This window comes from Centrocercus urophasianus, unplaced genomic scaffold, assembly GCF_019232065.1.
Source record: "Centrocercus urophasianus isolate 14NV4802_14NV808 unplaced genomic scaffold, USGS_Curo_1.0 seq_68, whole genome shotgun sequence".
NCBI classification, from domain to species: domain Eukaryota; kingdom Metazoa; phylum Chordata; class Aves; order Galliformes; family Phasianidae; genus Centrocercus; species Centrocercus urophasianus.
The window spans coordinates 138507-157714 of NW_024885288.1; the positions used below are offsets into that span (position 1 = coordinate 138507).

The following is a 19208-nucleotide window of genomic DNA, read 5'->3' on the forward strand; positions in this document are numbered from 1 at the left end:
GCAGCAAAAAAGACATTAGTACTCTATGAGGAGGGCTCAGGTGCTGCTTGAGTATTGGGTTGTATGAAGCACATTCTCCTTATATTTGTTACATTTATGTATGCACATCATTAAAGGATACAGGAGACCCCTCTGACTAGAAAGTGGAAAAAATTAAGAAAGATATTCTTTTTTTGCAAGACTTTCTCTGCCAAGGTCACATGAAACAACAGCCTGTAGTTGCTGAATGAAGGGTTGCGTTGGTAACGGTAAATTGTTCTCATCTTAAGCTGAGTGGAAACCACGGTGGCTACTTGCATAAGTACTTTTTTGTTGTTTTCCTGTTTCCAGTGGATGATAATTGTCCAGACAGCACGATAGCAACTAGTGACGTTACAGCAGAGGGCACAATGGGGACCAACAGTGTCACTGTGGAAAGTGCAGTGGTGTCAGCAGACGTGTCAGAAGTGTGTGAAAAAGGAGATTCTTGTGCAGTTCCTGAGGCTGATGTAAAACTCTCTCTACGAATGAACCTTGTTACCCCCATGAATGATGGGAGCGACGAGTCCCTACCATTCAGCTTGGAAAGTAAGAGCATGAAGCATCAAAATGCACAAGTTATACTAGATCTTAGCCTTAACTCAGAATCTCTCTGTGGTGTTCCATGATACAGTCGCTGTAATCCTGTTTTTCTTTTGGGACAGCGTCACTGAAATTTGCTTCTGTTTGTGCAGTGCTTTAAGCAAGGTTAGAGTGAGAAGAGAGGGCTTTGTTATGAGGAAAGGTATTTCAAGCAGACTGAAAATTGTGATGTATAGTGGCAATGTCCCTGGACAGGAAATAGATTGCACTGAAGGAAAGAAAAAATAGTGGAAGTGTAATTTGAATACACAAGTTTGACACCTTTTTAATCAGAACAGCAACACAGTCTGTTAGTCTAGAACTTGTTATATTTATACAAAATACACACAAGCTCAAGCCTACAATGGTGAGTTGGGTGAGGAGATCTGGAGTCACTTGGTCTGACCTTTGTGTGAGCCCTCAGCTGAGTATGGGGTGCTTTGAAAGGCAGAGGAGACTGGCACTGAAATTCTCTCTCTTCTCTCTTGTTTCAGAGCCTGCAGGCAGTGATAGGAAAACTGGATCTTCTGCTGCTGCCAGGTAACCAGGCTTGTTTATGTGCAGAGTTAATTCAGAAATCTGGTTAGATCCCTTTCCTACTCATTACTAGAGACGGGTTAAAAAAAATCAAAGTGAGACACAGGAGCTCTTTTAGAGGCAGCCACATCATTAACTCTTTAGTTCTCCAATCAAGTTTAAATATGTAGGCATGGATACAGGGTGGGTGCCCCACCTGCTGTTTCACTGCAGGTGTTGTGCTTCCTGATAGCATCAGCATTTTGCCTCATTTTGATTATAGTCAGAATAGAAATTGATGTCTTGTGCAGTCCAGAATGCAAGTCTGCACTATCCAGCTCTTATACTTAAACACATGGTTTCCTCTTTTCTTACTGTCAATTTTCTACAAAGAATCTCAGCTCTGAGGAGTTCTGAAAGAAAATTCTTTTTGGTGTGAGGCTGATAGAAGAAACATAACAAAGTCACTGATGTACTGAGATCACAGTTTAATTTGTTGGCCAAAATGTAAGTTACTCCCTTGATCTTTTCCTCTGTATGTATCTATTTTATCTCTTATGTAAGAAATACAGTTTCAGAGGCTGGTTGCTGTGTACTGTATTTCCACAGTGCCTAGCACTGCTTGATTGTAACTTTTGGGCTGTATGTTTTGTAAGTACTGATAATAATGAGTTGGAGGACCCTGTCTCTAGTTGTTGAAGTGAATGTAATGGTTTGAAGCAGAGAAACTTTTTGAAGTAAACTCTTTTTGAGGATAAGTTGCCTTTCTAGGTGTAGATTGAACGCTCAGGGTCTGCGTTATGACTCTTACTCCTCATATTTTTGCTGTGTTGTGAAGATTGAGTTAAGCCATAAATGATCTAAAGGTGTTCCCCAACGGCTACTGGAGGTAGTGGTTGGTGAAACTCCTGGTAATGCTGCAATTTTTGACCCTCCATTTTCTGCAGTCACTAGATTGCTCTTGGCTGTGAGGTTGTTGGCAGAAACGTTTATGCAAGATGTTTCTTGATCTTTGAGTCTGACCATCTCATTTGTTCTGTGACTGTATGTCAACAAAGTCAGTGCCAGTTGTTGTCTTGAGCAGCTGTAGTTTCAATGTATTTTCACACTCTCCAATGTGCCTTTTTTTTTTTTTTTTTAAATCTGCATTGCCAGCTCTCAGAAAGCATCATCTGTATTTAGTCGTGTCTGTGAAGTTCGGCGAGAGGAGGAGGCTAGAGACCACAGCCTTTCAGCTTCTCCACTTAGGTAACTATTTGCAGTCTTTGCCTGCCAGTCATATTTGGTTTAACTGCACTTGTGGGTTTTTTTCCTGCATCAACAAAACTATGTTCAAAGTCATTGTCTTAAGTCTGGGTAACTTAAAATGTTGGGCACAGTGGGCTGAGTACAGTAAGTACTGTATGTCACTTGATAATCAGACTTTTTGACTGTGTGGTGATGTGGTTCCAGCTGGCTGATAAACTTTGGTAAATCTGAAGCTTGGGAGGGATGAGAATACTGTTTCCATACCTTTTCTTTCTCCCTTCTCCAGGTCTTGTGACCTATTATTGTCTTTGTTAGTGCCTGCCTTCTAAGTCCATATATTTTTGCTGTCTGCAGTCCCTTTTAAAAGGGCTGTACTCCTGCACTGCTGGTAAGGATAAGGCTGCCTGATCTAGTATAGAAGTGACCTACTATAGAAATCTGCTGCTTCACTGTTTTGCATTTCTGTCTTCTTATGAAGGCAATGAGGTTTTGACCTATGGAGAAAGAGTAACCCGTATTGCAAGAGTACTGAATGATTACTCTAAATAGTGTAATGACTAGGGTATTCCAGTACTGGACAGTTTACAGACAGTGTGAGACAGTCACTCCTCAAAGCTTGTTAGATATGGAGAAGGCCAGGTGTGCGCTTCTAGTAAAACTCAGTGTAGAAGTGAGATATAGTGATCAATAGCACCATTGACAGGGCAGAGGAATTCTAGTGGAAATACTGGAGTTTGTGTGGATGCCCCTGCCTCCTTTGTGGATGTGATTATCAATTTCAAACTAACGGAGTGCCGGAGCAATCTGTAGCAACAACATTCGTATGGCTTGACTTCCAGAAACACTTTGTGCAGATGGTGCCCGTTACATGAGGTGTATGTCTTATCAGTGTTTGTAGAAACTCCTGATTTCTTGTAGTGTCAGCTGTTCTTCCAGCAGCCGTGTGGGTCAACTGAGAGATGTTGAGGTTATTTGATAATTTGAAAACTCACTGAGTACCATGCAATCTTTAGAAGCAATTGGATGATTGCACTGCTGTTTTTTCAGTAGTGTTTTCACCTGAGTGACAGTATTGGGATTCTTGCTTTTTTTCATCAGTAATTTTGATCTGCATATAACTGGTTTGCAGGGGAAATCCACTCGGCTTTCCTGGCATGGAAAAGAATGCTGAAATACGTGAAAATCCTGGTGATCAGCAACACAGAGCAGATGACAGTGGTGAACAGCTCCTAATACTTCAGGGCTGCCATCAACAACCTTCTTGTACAGAACAGAAAGAGTCGGTGGAGGCTGGTATTGTAAAAATTCAGATAGAAGAAGGGGCAAGAGTGCAGCAGAAACCAAGTAAGGTGGTTGCAGTTGATGAAAGCCAAGGGATGCAGCCAAGGGATACCAATAATAAAGGAATTCAAACTACAGCAGACTGTCTGTTTACCCCTGCAACTGTTACAACAGCAACGCAAACAGCAGAAGAAACTTATAGGCGAGTGGATGTGGGAACCAGTATGTGTGGGCAAAGACCTGGGCGACAAGATGTAAACATCCAAACTGAGGAGGGTGGACAAAAGCTTGTGAATACCCCTGCAGAGGACACAGACTCTCTACACAGTCAGGTGGGATGAAGGCTGCCTGTATTAAATTTTTACTAGCTTAGCACAGTGAAGTATTCCTGCAGTCAGTAAACTCACTAATTTTTTTTTTCAACCAAAGAAAGACAGAAAACTATTTTAAAATGTTAATATCACAAGACTTTTTTTTTTTTTTTTTAACTCTCAGCTGTGGACAGCTGCTAAGGTAGCAGTACTCTCCTGATAAGTTTGGGAAGTAAATGTCTCTGATTTTCTAGGAAAATATACTAGGCAAATAATTTTTTGTGTGTATTTCTGTCCAGATGTTGACAATTAAAAAACTAAAAATCACCTTTTGTTGGAGGAAAAGTATGAAACTTTTACTGTTTGTGCCAATAAACTTCAGGCAGCTGATTCTGCCACTCCATTTGATGACAGTGGGTAAGCATGTCAAGGAATAGCTCTTCTAGCTAAGTATTTCAACAAGATTAATAATTTTGAAATTAGTATTTTAGAAAGTATCTTGAAGGCTCAAGGAAGTCACTGCTTTGAAGCTATAACTTTGCAGGTTTCTTGAGACTATAAGGACTAGAAAATTCTCTTCTAAATTCGAATCAAGAATTTTGTGTCCTCTGGTAAATAGGAGATTAGAGGGCCACAAATACACTGCATAATGCTTTTGATTTTTGGATCTATCTGAGAGTATATGGAATGAACATCAGAAGCCGTACTGAGCTGTTTCCTCCTTGGACTGTTGTGATTTCCCTTACCCCTCAACAAGTGAAAATGTTTGCTTCTCCCTTGTTCTGGGTTTTCCATGTTGCGTCTGATTTTCAACAAGGTGGTGAAAAGCTTCCTACTACAGTGTTGGTGTGGAGAAAAAATTGTACTGCAGAGATTGGCAGAAATTGATTTTTGTGGTTGTCTGTTTTTGATTTTTAGTTTTTTCTCTTTATTACAGGGAGAGGATGAATTTAACCTTCATCCTCCCAGAGGTCAGGTTCAGCGTCGCCATGTGCGAACTGTTCGAGAGGTGCGCACTGTGGTTACCCGTGTTATAACAGATGTTTACTACATAAATGGTGCAGAGGTGGAACGGAAGGTAGTTGAGGTAAGTTCCCATTTCCAGGGTTAAATTAAATAACATTGTTGCTGAAGAATGAAGTAATGAAAATTAAAACATCATGGCTGCAGAAAGCATTAGTGAGTGAGCAATCCAGTGTGCTGTGATGACAAACTGGTCCCCATGAGGGAATGTGTAAACCATCCCATGCACATGGAAAGCTGTGTGGTTTTATGTGGCGTTGGTGCATTTTGTGCCTGTTCCTGTGTTCTCATGGCACACTTCTTGTTTTAATTACCCAGGAATGGAACGGAAGACTTCACTGAGCTTCCAGCTATTTCAGAATTCTTTCCATTTTGTCAGAATGGGGATTTCAGAATGGGCAGAAATTCTGTTCGCAAAAAATCACATCTACCTGTAAAACTGAACTATTTCAGGCTGTTCAGTGTGTTACTTCTTACCTGTGGTCCACAGACTTCTGAGTCCTGTGGATCAGATTCTAGAAAACACAAAAAATAAGTCAATTTTTAGTGTGGCTGTGTTGCTGTTTGTGCCATTCATTCATCAAAAGATCAAAAAAGGGAAATTCCAAGAATAGTCAACAGATGCTGATTTGATATACGTGGTAATCTTATTGGCCTGCTAGCAATAAAGCTTTACTGCTATTCAGGTATACAGGTAAAAATCGTAAGTGTCTTGTGCTGCATTGCTACAATGAGTAGTGGCATAAAGAGAAAAAATTGTTTCAGTGAGTTGTGCCTTCATACTTGTCACTACATGTGAAATTATTGTAATATTAAAATACAGAGTTAAATTTCCTTAAATGTTTGCACAGGCTGTGTGAACACAGCTGTATAACTGCTTTCAATTCATCTGTAAGCATTTGGTGTCAGTATTTTGTTGACACACGTCATGGAACTTGAATAGCTCCCAATGACTAGCTATCAGGAAATTGATCTTGGCTTATTAGTAACCAATCACTGTTACTATCTCAAATAGTTGTTACGCTCTCCCACTCTGAAAGGGTGGAAATTACTCAAAGCCTGACTAATTTATGGCTTTGAATTTGTAGTCATCCAACCTCTATTCTGGTGACTTTTTATCTATCTTTTTCATGTGATGCCTTTGTATAGGAGCAGCTATATGGTCAGAGCTGCTGTGCGCCATAGATCAGTCCAGACTCAATCTGCATGGCTGTTTTCAGTCTCATGAACGTGTTCTTAACTTGTCTGTGCTCTTGCCTGGTGATTGCAGAGCTTCCATCTAGCAAATTCATCAAAGTGACTGCTTTTTTTTTTTTTTTTTTTTTTTGCTCCTAAAATTAAAACTGAGGAGCCTGTAGTGGAGTGCCAGGAGTGTGAGACTGACACATCCTCCTCTAGAACTACAGTTGGCTCATCGCTGACGTCAGGGGACCTTGGTGATGTCAGCTCCTTTTCCTCTAAGGCCTCAAGCCTCCACCGCACATCCAGTGGAGCAAGCAGCAGTCTCTCTGCCACACACAGCAGCAGTTCAGCACGAGGCACTGGAGCTGTCAAAGGGAAAGTGTGTGGTACAGAAAGTGGAGAGTTTGCTTTACCCATTGGCAGAGGTGTCTTAGGGAAACTAAGGTATGTGTAGAGCCTTGAGAATGGAAGATAAGATATTTTACAGAAGTGAACAGCTGGCTTGGGTGGAATTTGAAGCAGGGTAGACTCTAAACCAGGGATTTTTATGTTGATGAACAGAAACAATGAAACAGACTTTCCATCTTTTTTTTTTTTTTCCTTTTTTTTCTGAAAAAGTAGTGGTTGTTTCCTCATGATGCATTGCTTTGCTTAAGCTCTTTAGGAGTTTAGAAGATAAGCAAAATCTTTAAGAGTTTTTAAGGGATGTGGGAGAGTATAGTGAAGTCACATCTCTTTTTGTAATGGTTAACTGAACTCTTGATTTCTCTAGCCCTAGGAAAGGAGTTGGTCAACCAGTATCTCCTCTCAGAGTTAGTCAGGCAGGAGCAGCACTTCTGTGTGAGGAAGAGGAGGACTCTATGCTTGGTCCTCGCCAGGGTGGCAAAGCACCTGTGACACCTCGTGGGCGAGGAAGAAGAGGCCGCCCACCGTCCCGAACAACTGGAACAAGGTACTGTGGGAAAAGGAGTCTGTAATCTTAATTTATTGTTGAAGAAGAGAACAGGGAACCACTGTCATAATGTGATGGAAAATGAACTAAGTGTTTCAGGAGGTAATTTTTAGTGATAGTGTGTAGCAGCAGCAGGCATGTAGCACAAATATTCTTTGGTAAATTTTTTGTTCCTTCTGGGACTGTTATTGTGTTTTCTCCAGAGATTTGGCTGGGATTCCTGTTTTGGAGGATCTCTCAACTACAGGATCACCTGAGGAGAAATCATTTGTTCGTACAACTCGCCTACCAGATGGAGGGGAGAAGTCTGACACATCTGGCTTCTGTGCCTTACGTCGAAGTGACTCTCCAGAAATCCCATTACAGGTGGTGGCTGGTCCTTCAGACTGTGCAGACTCATCTGCTGGGAGCAGCTTTGTGGGCCTCAGGGTTGTAGCAAAGTGGTCTTCAAATGGGTACTTCTATTCTGGGATGATTACTCAAGATGTTGGAGCGGGGAAATACAAACTTCTCTTTGATGATGGATATGAATGCGATGTACTAGGAAAAGATATTTTGCTCTGTGACCCTATCCCATTGGAGACTGAAGTAACTGCGCTCTCAGAGGATGAGTACTTCAGTGCAGGTAAGGGTAGTCCTTGAGCTCAGTCCTTGAGTTCTCAAGCTGCCTAATCCAGTGAGAAATGAGTGCTCCTCAACCTGAGTGTCTTAGATTAACAATGTAATTTGCTGTCTTGTCAGGTGTAGTGAAGGGGCACCGGAAGGAGTCTGGAGAGCTATATTATTGCATTGAAAAGGAAGGCCAGAGGAAGTGGTACAAGCGAATGGCTGTGATCCTGTCTTTGGAACAAGGAAATAAGCTCCGAGAGCAGTTTGGACTAGGTCCTTATGAACCTGTCACCCCCCTGACTAAGGCAGCTGATATCAGTCTTGGTAAGGTGTGATGCTTTTAGGTTCTGTGAACTACAAGCCTGTCAGCCTGACCTCAGTGCCAGGGAAGGTTATGGAACAGATGATCTTGAGTGCAATCACATGGCTGTTACAGGACAGCCAGGGGATCAGGCCTGACAACCACGGGTGAGTTCATGGAAGGCAGGTACTCCCTGACCAGCCTCATCAGCACCTTCTATGACTGGGTGAACCATTTGGTGTCGATGTAGTCTACCTAGACTTTAGCAAGGCCTTTGACACTGTCTGCTGATTAAGGCTGCCTGAGTAGTTGGGATTAGAGGAATGGGAAGCAGCACTGCACTCTGGTGGGAAGTAGTGCCATGCTCTGGTTGGGCTGAAAAGTGAGCAGCAGTGTTGTTCAGATTAGTAGAACTGTAAAGGGTGGGAGCAGCACTGCACAGTTGGGCTGTAAAGTGCAGGAAGCAGTGGTACGTCCTGGTTGGTTTGGCTGAGAGGAGTTGGAAGCAGTGCTGAGCTCTCATTGACTGAATAGGGTGGAAGGCAGCACTGTGCTCTGGGCTAAAAAGTGAAACAGTGCTGTGCATGGATTGGTTGGACTGAAGAGAATGGGAAGCAGTGCTATGCTATGACTGGTTGGGATGAGAAGAGCAGGAAGCAACATATTGTGATTGGTTGGGCTTAAAAGGGTGAGAAGCAGTGCTGAGATGAGCAAAAAACATGATGCTGTGCTCCAATTAGATGGACCAGAAAGGGTGGGAATCAGCACTATGCTTGCTTTCTGCTGAAAGAGCAGGAATAGGCACTGCACACAGGTTGGTTGGGCTGAAAAGGGTGGGAAGCAGCACTGTACTGTGATAGGTTGGGATGAGAAAAGCAAGAAGCGCCGTGCTCTGATCACTTGAGCTGGAAAGAGTGGTAGGAGGTGCTGTGTTCTGATTGGGCTGTAAAGGGGGGGATGCAGCACAGTGATCTAGTAGGTTGGGATCAGAGGAGCATGAAGTGGCAGCATGCTCTGACTAGGTTGAAAAGGGTGGGAACCAGTTCTGTGGTATGATTGGGCTAAAAAGTGTAGGATGCACCTCTTCTCCAGGCTGTAAAGGACAGGAACAAGTACTATGCTTCCTGCCTGGGAAGATCCAGGAACAGATCATCCTGGATTACATGCTTGATCACATGAGGAATGAGCGTGTGATCTGAGACAGCCATCACAGATTCACCAGGGGGGAGTCATGCTTGACCAATCTGGTGGCTTTCTGTGTTGAAGTGACGGTACTGGTGGACAAGGGGAAGGTGACCGATGTCATTTACCTGGACTTGAGCAAGGCCTTTGACAAGGCCACCACATCCTTATCTGCAAATTGGAGCGATGTGGATTTGATGGATGGACCACTCAATGGGTAAGAAACTGGTTGAAAGGCCGCAGACAGAGGGTGGTCATTAATGGTTCTGTGTCCAGGTGGAGGCCAGTGACGAGTGACGTCCCCCAGGGCTCTGTCTTGGGACCGGTGCTCTTTAACATCTTTATCAATGACATCAATGATGGAATTGAGTGCAACCTCGGCAAGTTTGCTGACGGCACCAAGCTGAGTGGTGCAGTTGACATGGTAGAAGGAAGGGACGCCATTCAGAGGAGGGACCTTGACAGGCTGGAAGGGTGGGCCCAGGTGAGCCTGGTGAGGTCCAGCATGGCAAAGTGCAGAGTTTTGCACTTGGGCATACAGACTGGAAGGAGCGGTCCTTGAGGGCAGCCTTGCAGAGAAGGACCTGGGGATCTTGGTAGATGAAAATCTCAATATGAGCCAGCAGCGTGCTCTTGCGGCTTGGAAGGCAAATGGTATCCTGGGCTCCATCAAAAGAGGTGTGGCCAGCAGGGACAGGGAGGTGATTGTCCCCCTCTACTCTGCTCTTGTGAGGCCCTATCTGGAGTGCTGTGTCCAGGTCTAGAGCCCCAGTTTGAGAAAGACAGCTGATGCAGAGGGTCCGGAGGAGAGCCACAAAGATGATCAGGGGTCTAGAGCATCTCCCTTATGAAGACAGGCTGAGGGAGCTGGGCTTGTTCAGCCTTGAGAAGAGATGGCTGCGGGGTGACCTCATTGCAGCCTTTTAATACCTCAAGGGAGCCTACAGACAGGAGGGGAATCAACTTTTTGGAAAGGTTGATAACTGCAGGACAAGGGGAAATGGTTTGAAGTTGAGGGAGGGGAGATTTAGGTTGGATGTCAGGAGGAAATTCTTTACAGAGAGAGTGGTGAAGTGCTGGAACAGCTGCCCAGAAAGGCTGTGGATGCTTCGTCCATCCCTGGAGGTGTTCAAGGCCAGGTTGGATGGGGCCCTGGGCAGCCTGGGCTGGTATTGAATGTGAAGTTGATGGCCCTGCATGTGGCAGGGGGTTGGAGATTCGTGATCCTTGAGGTCCCTTCCAACCCTGGCCGTTCTTTGCTGATTAGTATGAGAAGAACAAGAAGTGGCACTGCACTCTGGTTGGACTGAAAAGGGCAGGGTGCAGTGCTGTGCACTGATAGGTTGGGCTGGAAAGGGCAGGAGGCAACAGTGCATTCTGGCTCAATTGAAAAGGGAGGGAAGTAGGACCATGCTGTGGTTGGGCTGAAAAGAGTGGAAAGTGGTGCTGTGCTCTGGCTGGGCTGAGAAGGGGGGAGGAGGGAGGGAGTGCCATGTTCTGGTTGGGATGTGAAGAGCAGGAAACAGTGTTGTGCTATAGTTGGTTGAGCTGAAAACTCAGGTAGTGGTGCCATACTATGGTTGGTCGGGCTGTAAAGAGCAAGAAGAAGCACTGGGGTGAGAAGAGCAGGAAGCAGCACGACGCTCACTGGTTGGGCTGAAAAGGGTGGGAAGCAGTAGTGCTGGTCTCTAGTGGAAATGAGGATGGAACGCAGCGCCATGCTGTGATCAGGCTGGAAAGAGTGGGAAGCAATACAGTGCTCTCATTGGCTGAACTGTAAAGGGCAAGAAGCATTACTGCCCTCTGATGGGTAGGGCTGAAAAGGGCAGGAACAGTGCATGCAGAATCCCAAAGAGGAGGAAGCCATGCTGCTTGTTGCTTGGTTCTTCTGAAAATAGCTGAAAGATGCATGGAGCTCTGGTTGGCTGGACTGAACAGAGTGGGAAGGGAGAGTTCAGCCATCTTTGGATGAACAAAGGTCGTGGAATTAGGTGGCAGTAGGTGACTAGTTTAATTTTCACATTCTATTACAGATAATCTTGTGGAGGGGAAGCGGAAGCGACGCAGCAACCTTGTCTCTCCCAGCTCCTCCAGTAGTAGCACAACTCCCACTCGTAAAGGGATGGAAAGTCCACGTGTGCCACCAGGTGTACTTTCTGGCAAGAGGAAACTTGTTGCTTCTGAGGAAGAGAAATCCCCAGCTAAACGTGGCCGTAAGTCAGCAACAGTAAAGCCTGGTGAGAATCTCTTTAGTTGCCTGTCTCTTTTTGTAACTTATTGCATAGTAAGTCCTAAAATGCCTTCACACTTAACGCTGTGAAGGGTCCCTTTCTTTGGCAGCCTATCAGTAACCTGAAATATTGTCCCATTAGTCACTCCCTAGTTTTGATTTGAAGACTTTTTGCAACTATAAGGGTAAAAGATACCAATCTATCCTAGCCTAATCCTAACCAAGACCTGTTTCCAAGTAACTCAAGTTGAATGTATCCTAAATCCTTCTGCCGGTCTTTGTGCTGAACCTGACTTGAGACTTGTGGTGCTTCCATCTCTCCACAGGGGCTGTGAAAACAGGAGAGTTTGTGAGTACCTGTGAAGGCATAGATCCCCCACTACTGGAGGATCATCATGGACCATTGCCGCACAATAAGACTCTCTTTTTGGGCTATGCCTTTCTTCTCACCATGGCAACACCCAGTGACAAACTGGCCAATTGCCTGAAGCCTTCAGATGGTCCTGCAGGGAGTAGTGAGGAGGAAGAAGGTGAGGTGAACCTTACCCATTGTATTTTCAAGTGGAATGCTGTGGCTGTAGGAAAAGGGCTGGATGCAGTCTGGTCGGGCATTTGTGAGTGCTTGTTTTATTCTTTTGCTCTTTAATGCTTTGCAGAAAGGAGCTAAGACTCAGTCTGTTTTAGAGAATTTACAGTCTGAAATGTATGATGTTGTATCAGTTTATAATCAGATTATAAGGCTGCGCAGCAAACTAAGAAAGGTGAGACCAGCAGTTTGAGAAGAATGTAATATGAGAAGCAAGATTTTGAGAGATAAGCGATGGGAAGGTGGGGACTTGAAAGTATGAATGGGTTGCTGCAGTTTGCCTTTGCTAAAGTAGGTGTGTTCTACACAGTGAACTTCAGCATGCAGAAAGCCATGAGGTGCTTATTGGCTAGTTAGGCTAATAGTTGTTTCCCTTCTTTTTTTTTTTTATTTTGTGGATGTGAGTGGATTATAGCCAAAATCTTAACTTTCTATTTCTGTTTTAGAATTCTTAGAGATGACTCCATATAACAAACATTATATAGCACAGCAGCTGCGAGCAGGAGCGGGCTATATCCTGGAAGACTTTAATGAAACACAGGTAAAGGCTTGCTCACTAATTTATAGAACGATAGTCCAAGTAGTTGTGATTAGGAGTTTCTGTAGGTTGTCTACTCCAGCACCTTGCTGTAAGCAGGACCAGCTTGAGCAAGTTGCTTAGGATCTTGTCCAGGCGAATATCTGAGGCTGAAGATTGCACAGACTCCCTGAGCAGAGGTGTTTTATTGCTTTAATTTAAAAAAAAAAAAAAAAAATATGTGTGTGTGTGTGTATATATATATATATATATATATTTTTTTTAAATGGAGTTTTCTGTATTTAAATTTGTGTCTTGTCTTAAGTGGATACCATCAAATATTATTTGTCTCTATCTTGTGTGCTTTCCAGTCATTAATATGCATTGGTGAGACAACTTAATCTCTTCATGTGTCTAAACAAGTCTCTTGTATGTCATATGCACCAATTCCTAGATCATCTTAGAACACATCTTAGAAGCAGGTCCAGCCAAGAGAGCTACTTCGATGTCTCTATCTTTCTCGTGCTGTACAACCTGATTTTACAGATCTGGTCTTGCTAGTGTTGCATAGGGCAGCAGGATAACATTCCTTGACTCATGACGTGGAACTGGGGCTGACTTGTGACAGGAACTGGGAATGTTCAATCTGGGGAAAAGGAGGCCGAGGGGTGACCTTACTGCTCTCTTCCAGTATCTGAACGCAATAGCAAGAGTGGGGTTGATCTCAGTGGTGACAGGTGACAGGACGAGGGGAGGCCTCAAGTTGCACCAGAGTAAGTTTAGGTTGGACACTAGGAAACACTTCTTTACAGAAAGGGTTGTTAAGCACAAGGATAGGCTCCCCAGGGAGCTGGTTGAGCCACCATCCCTGAATACGTTTAAAAACCATTTGGATGTGGCGTCAGGGACGTGATTTGGCAGAGGGTTGTTAGAGTTAAGGTAGTATGAGTTAGGTTGTGGTTGGACTTGATGATCTTCAAGGTCTTTTCCAACCTGAGTGATTCTGTGATTCTATGTTTTTCCTAATGCAGTCAGTGATGCTGGTTGGCTTGCTGCAAAGACACTTTGCTTGCTCATGTTTAATTTGTCTTCCACCTGGAGCTCCATGTTCTTCTCTCCAAAGCTACTTTTCACTTGATCAGTCCCCAGACTGTCCTTGTGTTGGAGTTGTTCCTACCTGGGTGAGGTACTTAAGATTCGCCTGTTAAACTTCATGAGACTCTTGTCAGCATGCTTTTTCAGCCTTGAGGCTTCTCTTGAAAAGCAGCACCATCCACAGTGGTTTTCAGCATCACAATGAGAAACTGAGTTATTTTAGTCAAGATGTGTGTTAAGCATTTTCTCTTTTCTGTAAATACAGTGGTTTTTTTCTGTGTCAGTGCTCGGCTGTGTAATGGTAAGCGGAGGTGGTGGTTGAGATGTAGAGGAAGGAGCTCCTATAGAGTTCTTTCATTTTCTTTTTCCCTTTTTGGCACTTCCTGATGAATAGCAGGTAAATTAAACACAGTTCTTATAGGAGGGAATAATTAAACTTTTGTGATTTAGTGGTGATAATTCTTAGGCATTACCTGGGGTATCTGGACAGCTAGAGATAGTTTCTGTCTCCATGAGAAATGCTGCCTAGTTTAAGTAGGAATCAAGTAAAATGGGATGAGTAGGATAGCTCCTGTTGAAACATATAATGGGGTGACAACGGTTGAAACTGAAAAGTAACAGATTTACAATGAATGACTAGTCTGACCAGGCATCAAGAAGCAGCTGAAATATATCCTCTCATCTGAGGAATGATGTGAAGTGGTTAGTCAGTATATATTGAGGAAACTTCAGATTGCAGAACAGACAAATGGAATTCATAGACTCATAGAATGGTTTGGGTAGGAAGGGACCTTTAAGATCACCTAGTTCCAACACCTTCCTCTAGACCAGGTTGCTCACAGCCCCATCCAGCCTGGCTTTGAGTGCTTCCAGGGAGGGGACACCCACAACCTCACTGCACTGGGCAACCAATTCCAGTGTCTCACCACTCTCACAGTAAATGATTTCTTGTTGATACCTAGCCTAGGACTGCGGTCTTCCAGTTTAAAGCCCTTTCCCCTCATCCTGTTGTTATGTGACCTTACAAAAATTCCCTCCCCAGCTTTCCTCTAGGCCCCTTTCAGGTGCTGGAAGGCTGCTATGACGTTCCCCAGAGCCTTCTCCAGGCTGAGGAGCCCCAGCTCTCTCCTCCCCTCCTTGTAGGGAGGTGCTCCAGTCCTCTAATTAATCTTAGTGGATCTGCTGCAGCAACTCCATGTCCTTCTTATGTCGGGGGCCCAGAACTGGATGCAGTGCTCCAGGTGGGGTAGCAGAAGAGCAGAGTAGAGGGGCAGAACTGCCTTCCTCGACATGCTGGTCACACTTCTCTTGATGCAACCCAGGACATGGTTGGCCACCTGGGCTGCAAACGCACATTGCTGGTTCATGTTGAACCTTTCATCGATCAGTACTCCCAAATCCTTTTCCTCAGGGCTGCTTTTTAACGATTCTTCACCCAGGCTGTATTGCTGCTTGAGATTGTTCCCACCCAGGTGCAGCATCTTGCACTTGACCTTGTTGAGCTTCATGAGCTTGGCCTGAGCCTGCCTCTCTTGTCCAGGTCCCTCTGGATGGCATCCTCCTGTGTGTCAGCTGCACCTCACATCTTAGTGTCATCTGCAAACTTGCTGAGGGTGTACTCGATTCTTCTGTGAGTGCTGCTTACAAAGCTGTTAAATAGCACTGATCCCTGAGGAATGCCACTCATCACTGGTCTCCACTTGAACATTGAGTTGTGGACCACAGGAGAAGCATCACTGTCTAGATGAACAGAAAGGACAGAAGTTCATATTGGCTGTCTGAATCTCAAACACAATACATGCATATTTATGTACTTATTTGTGTGTATCTATGCATATAGCAAAATATGAAAACTGAATATCAGCTGCTTTTATAGATTATAATGGATCTGCTTAACCCAGCAGTTGATCACCACACAAAATGGCAGTTAATCTACTGCAAATTTGTTGTCTTGAGGTTAGCTGCCTATAAAGGAGTGACTCTTAGTAATATGGGCCAATTAACTTCAGAGATTCAAAGTAATGCTACCAGAATACAGATTCACTGTAGAGCTGGTGAAGGCCTTAAAAGTGATACTGTAGTTGTACCATCAGCAGTACTGGAGTCTATCAAACAACTTTTGTCAAGCATCGCTCTTGATAAACTGGACTTATTCTTACATATCCAGAAGATCAAGTAATTGAAGTTTACTATCGAAATCTATACAAAGGATTTATCCTAATCTTACGTGAAATTCAAGGTTGATGTAGTGATGCTGGCAGAATCTACGAGTAATAATAGCACCCGGAATAAATCTTTAACTTCTTTGTTCAGTTTACAACTCTTTTCCTGAAGTTTTATTTAGCATAAGATTGCAGGCAAAGCCAGAAGAATGTTGTGCAGACTTCAAGGTGAATTATAGACTTATTTTTTATTTTTACTTTTCCTCAATTAAAAAAAAAGCTGATTTCTAGTAAAAATGTAAACTGTTTTTGGAGTGTCTTGCCTGAGGGTAGAGTTGTCTTTACTGACTTAGTTCACAGTTTAAAAGATGTTTCTCTTCCTTTATCTTCAAGTAGAAGAGAGAGGTATGATACAAAAGCAATAGGTGGAGTTTTTACATGTGCTACACAGCTTGGAATAGGTTGTTGTGGTCTGTGAATTGAATTCGCTTCTCATATAATAAGGCTGTGGAAAGTGTTTTCATTGTTTTCTTTGTTACTGTTCAGCTGCAGATAATTTCAAGGCTTTTTTCCAAGCACTCTATTTCCAGTTTACATGTTTTGTTTTTTTTTTTTAATCTCTCCTGAAGTGTAATGCAGCATATCAGTGTCTTTTAATTGCGGATCAGCATTGTCGAACACGGAAATACTTGCTGTGCCTTGCTCGAGGGATCCCTTGCGTGTCTCATATCTGGGTTTACGATAGCTGTCATGCTAACCAGCTTCAGAATTACCGGAATTACCTTTTGCCAGCTGGGTACAGCCTGCAGGAGCAAAAACTGCTAGAATGGTAAGTGCCATAAGTAATAACCAAGATGTAAGTGCACAGGCTAAGGATTTAAGGAAAGGGAGATCTTTATGCTTGGTAAGCTTTGGAGTATTGCAAGTACTGAAGGTGTCTGTAGTACTGCCTCCCGTGTTTGCCATTTGTATAGAAATGCATTTCCACTTCTTTTCCTTGGTGTCGGAGCCACATCCAAGGTGGATTTGCCTGCTGTATGTACAAAAAGAGTCTCCCAAGAAGAGAGAGATTTTTGGTCTGTTGAGAAACACGAAATTCAGGCAAGACTTCCCGCTCACTTAGCTGGACTCTGTAATAGCTTGGAGTGCAATACTGTTGTAACTTTCTCACTGCCATGTTTTGAATTCAGGATACTTTCTTGGCATTTCTATAGAACTTAAGCACTGTTCTGTTCCAAGACTCCTTGGAGACAGTGGCAAGCAGACAAAAGCAGACATGAGATCCCTGGAATTTCTTGGTCTGGGGACTGATGGTAGATTGCTTGGCTCTATCAAAACTGAGGTGTTTTGGGTATGCACAAAATAGGTTGTTCAGCATCAGAGATTAGCCAAACTCTGCGTTCAGACGGCTGCACCCGTGCATGTGCATACCCCCATGTATATGTGCACACACTACCAGTGTGGTCTAGCTCTGTTTACTATCTGGAAGTAGAGGGAAATTGTTCCAGGTATTTCAGGAATGTGTGCTGTTAAGATATTAAAAGTACTAATATGGGAGCTGATCAGTTGACATGGGGAGATAAACAATGGTCCTCAAATAAAATCTGGGGTCATCATAGAATCGTGGAATGGCTTGGGTTGGAAGGGACCTCAGTGGTCATTGGGTTCCAACCTGTGCTGCAGGCGGGGTTGACAACTGGTAGATCAAGTACTGGATGAGATTACCCAGGGCCCCATCCAACCTGGCTTTGAACATCTCTGAGGATGGCGCATTCACAACCTCTCTGGGCAACCTGTTCCAGCACCTCAGCACCCTCCTCCTGACATCCACTACACCTTCCCTCCTTTAGTTTAAAACCATTCCCTCTTGTCCTGTTACTGTCTACTTATGTAAAAAGTTGTTTTTCCCTCCTGCTTATTAGTTCCCTTAAAGTATTGGAAAGCCGTAAGATGATCAGGTATCTTTAACAGTCTGCAATCACTTCTTCCACAGGCACCCACGAGAAAACCCATTCCATAACCTGAAGGTTCTCCTAGTATCAGATCAGCAGCAGAATTTCCTGGATCTGTGGTCTGAAATCCTTATGACTGGTGGAGCATCTTCTGTTAAACAGCATTTTTCAAATGCTAACAACAAAGGTACTCATTGGCTTTCTCTAGTAGCTGGAAATCCTGTACTGCTCTGCTCTCTGGTATGGTTTTAAAAATCATTTAGGATCGGTTACAAGCATGTCTATAAGCATAAAGTAAGGCAAAATGGTGATACTAGCTCTCTGCCTGAATGTAATCTAGATAACACACAGAAGCTCTGCCTTCCAGTGAATGATGCAGTGCAGCAATTCAGGATACAGGCTATCAGCCTTAAAGAATTGCTCCTGGGCCTTCTGTAGGCCACTAGAATTATTTCCATGTTCTTCTGAATTCCTGTATACACGTTCAACTTGTTGCTTCTCTGTGTGGCATGTAGGTCCTAGCACTGCAGCCTGAGGTCAGAATGCATGGTTATCTGCTACTGCTTGTAATCTCGGTGACTGGTTTTCTGTTAACTTCTGTCTGCCCTAGGGGGAATCCTTTACTGTCCAGTGTTGCTGTATAGCTTGTCTTAACTTCTAACAAAAAGAATTCATAGGCTAGCAATGGGAGATGCTAAGGACATTCATGGTAGTAGGGTAGTTAAACAGACTTCTCTGCTGTTGCAAGGAAGAGGGTGTTTTTTTTTTTTTGTTTTTTTTTCGTGTTTTTTTTTTTTCCTGACCAGCACCTCTTTCTTCATACACAGATATTGCACTGGGTGTTTATGATGTGGTGGTGACTGACCTTTCCTGCCCAGCTGTCGTCTTGAAGTGCGCAGAGGCATTAAGGCTGCCTGTTGTCTCACAAGAGTGGGTGATCCAGAGCCTTATTGCTGGAGAGAGAGTAGGCTACAACAAGCATCCAAAATACAAACATGACTATGTCCCTCATTAAGCTGAAACTTTGTCCTGCTGCCCCATCGTTGTGCAGACTGTTTTAATCAGGTTTTAAATGTTTGTGGAATTGGACAGCGTGCATGGTTTATTGTATATAGTTTTATCTGCTGAACTTTTATCATGAAATAAATGTTCAATCTCTTGTGTTAGCTATTCGGTTTTCTCATTTATCTGCCTTGCCTAAATGAGGGCAGAGGGAAAAGAAATACTTATGCTTGTCTGGGCTGAATAGCTTAAATGTTCTACTTTCTCTACACCCTGACCCCAGCACGAAAAGTCAATTACAAAAGGATGGAAAGGTGGAAGATTTTATTTACAGAACGATGGACCTACGACTGAGTTTAGGGCACCGGCACCTCTTGTTTTTTGGAAGAATGGAATGTTGTGTACTGCTACACCTTGTTGGAACAAGATATTGCTGAAGCAACTGGTAAGAACTGTGAG

General features: G+C 43.6%; 1 protein-coding gene across 2 annotated transcripts in view; it reads left to right on the forward strand.

The window, feature by feature from the left end:
• The window catches only part of TP53BP1 (tumor protein p53 binding protein 1), a 30690-nt gene extending 11777 nt beyond the window's left edge, over positions 1-18913 (forward strand). Inside the window, exons 11-25 of one of the 2 annotated variants that reach the window (XM_042837122.1) lie at positions 331-567; positions 1095-1140; positions 2272-2364; positions 3494-3980; positions 4894-5044; positions 6320-6605; positions 6934-7113; positions 7317-7738; positions 7855-8046; positions 11239-11418; positions 11762-11965; positions 12468-12562; positions 16425-16624; positions 17789-17934; positions 18575-18913. In XM_042837122.1, the coding sequence (XP_042693056.1) occupies positions 331-567; positions 1095-1140; positions 2272-2364; positions 3494-3980; positions 4894-5044; positions 6320-6605; positions 6934-7113; positions 7317-7738; positions 7855-8046; positions 11239-11418; positions 11762-11965; positions 12468-12562; positions 16425-16624; positions 17789-17934; positions 18575-18762 (3107 nt within the window). In that variant the 3' untranslated portion in view covers positions 18763-18913. Of the gene's footprint in view, positions 1-330; positions 568-1094; positions 1141-2271; positions 2365-3493; positions 3981-4893; positions 5045-6319; positions 6606-6933; positions 7114-7316; positions 7739-7854; positions 8047-11238; positions 11443-11761; positions 11966-12467; positions 12563-16424; positions 16625-17788; positions 17935-18574 lie in introns of both variants that reach the window. The other variant, XM_042837121.1, reaches the window with a different exon arrangement.
• Positions 18914-19208: the final 295 nt, after the last annotated feature.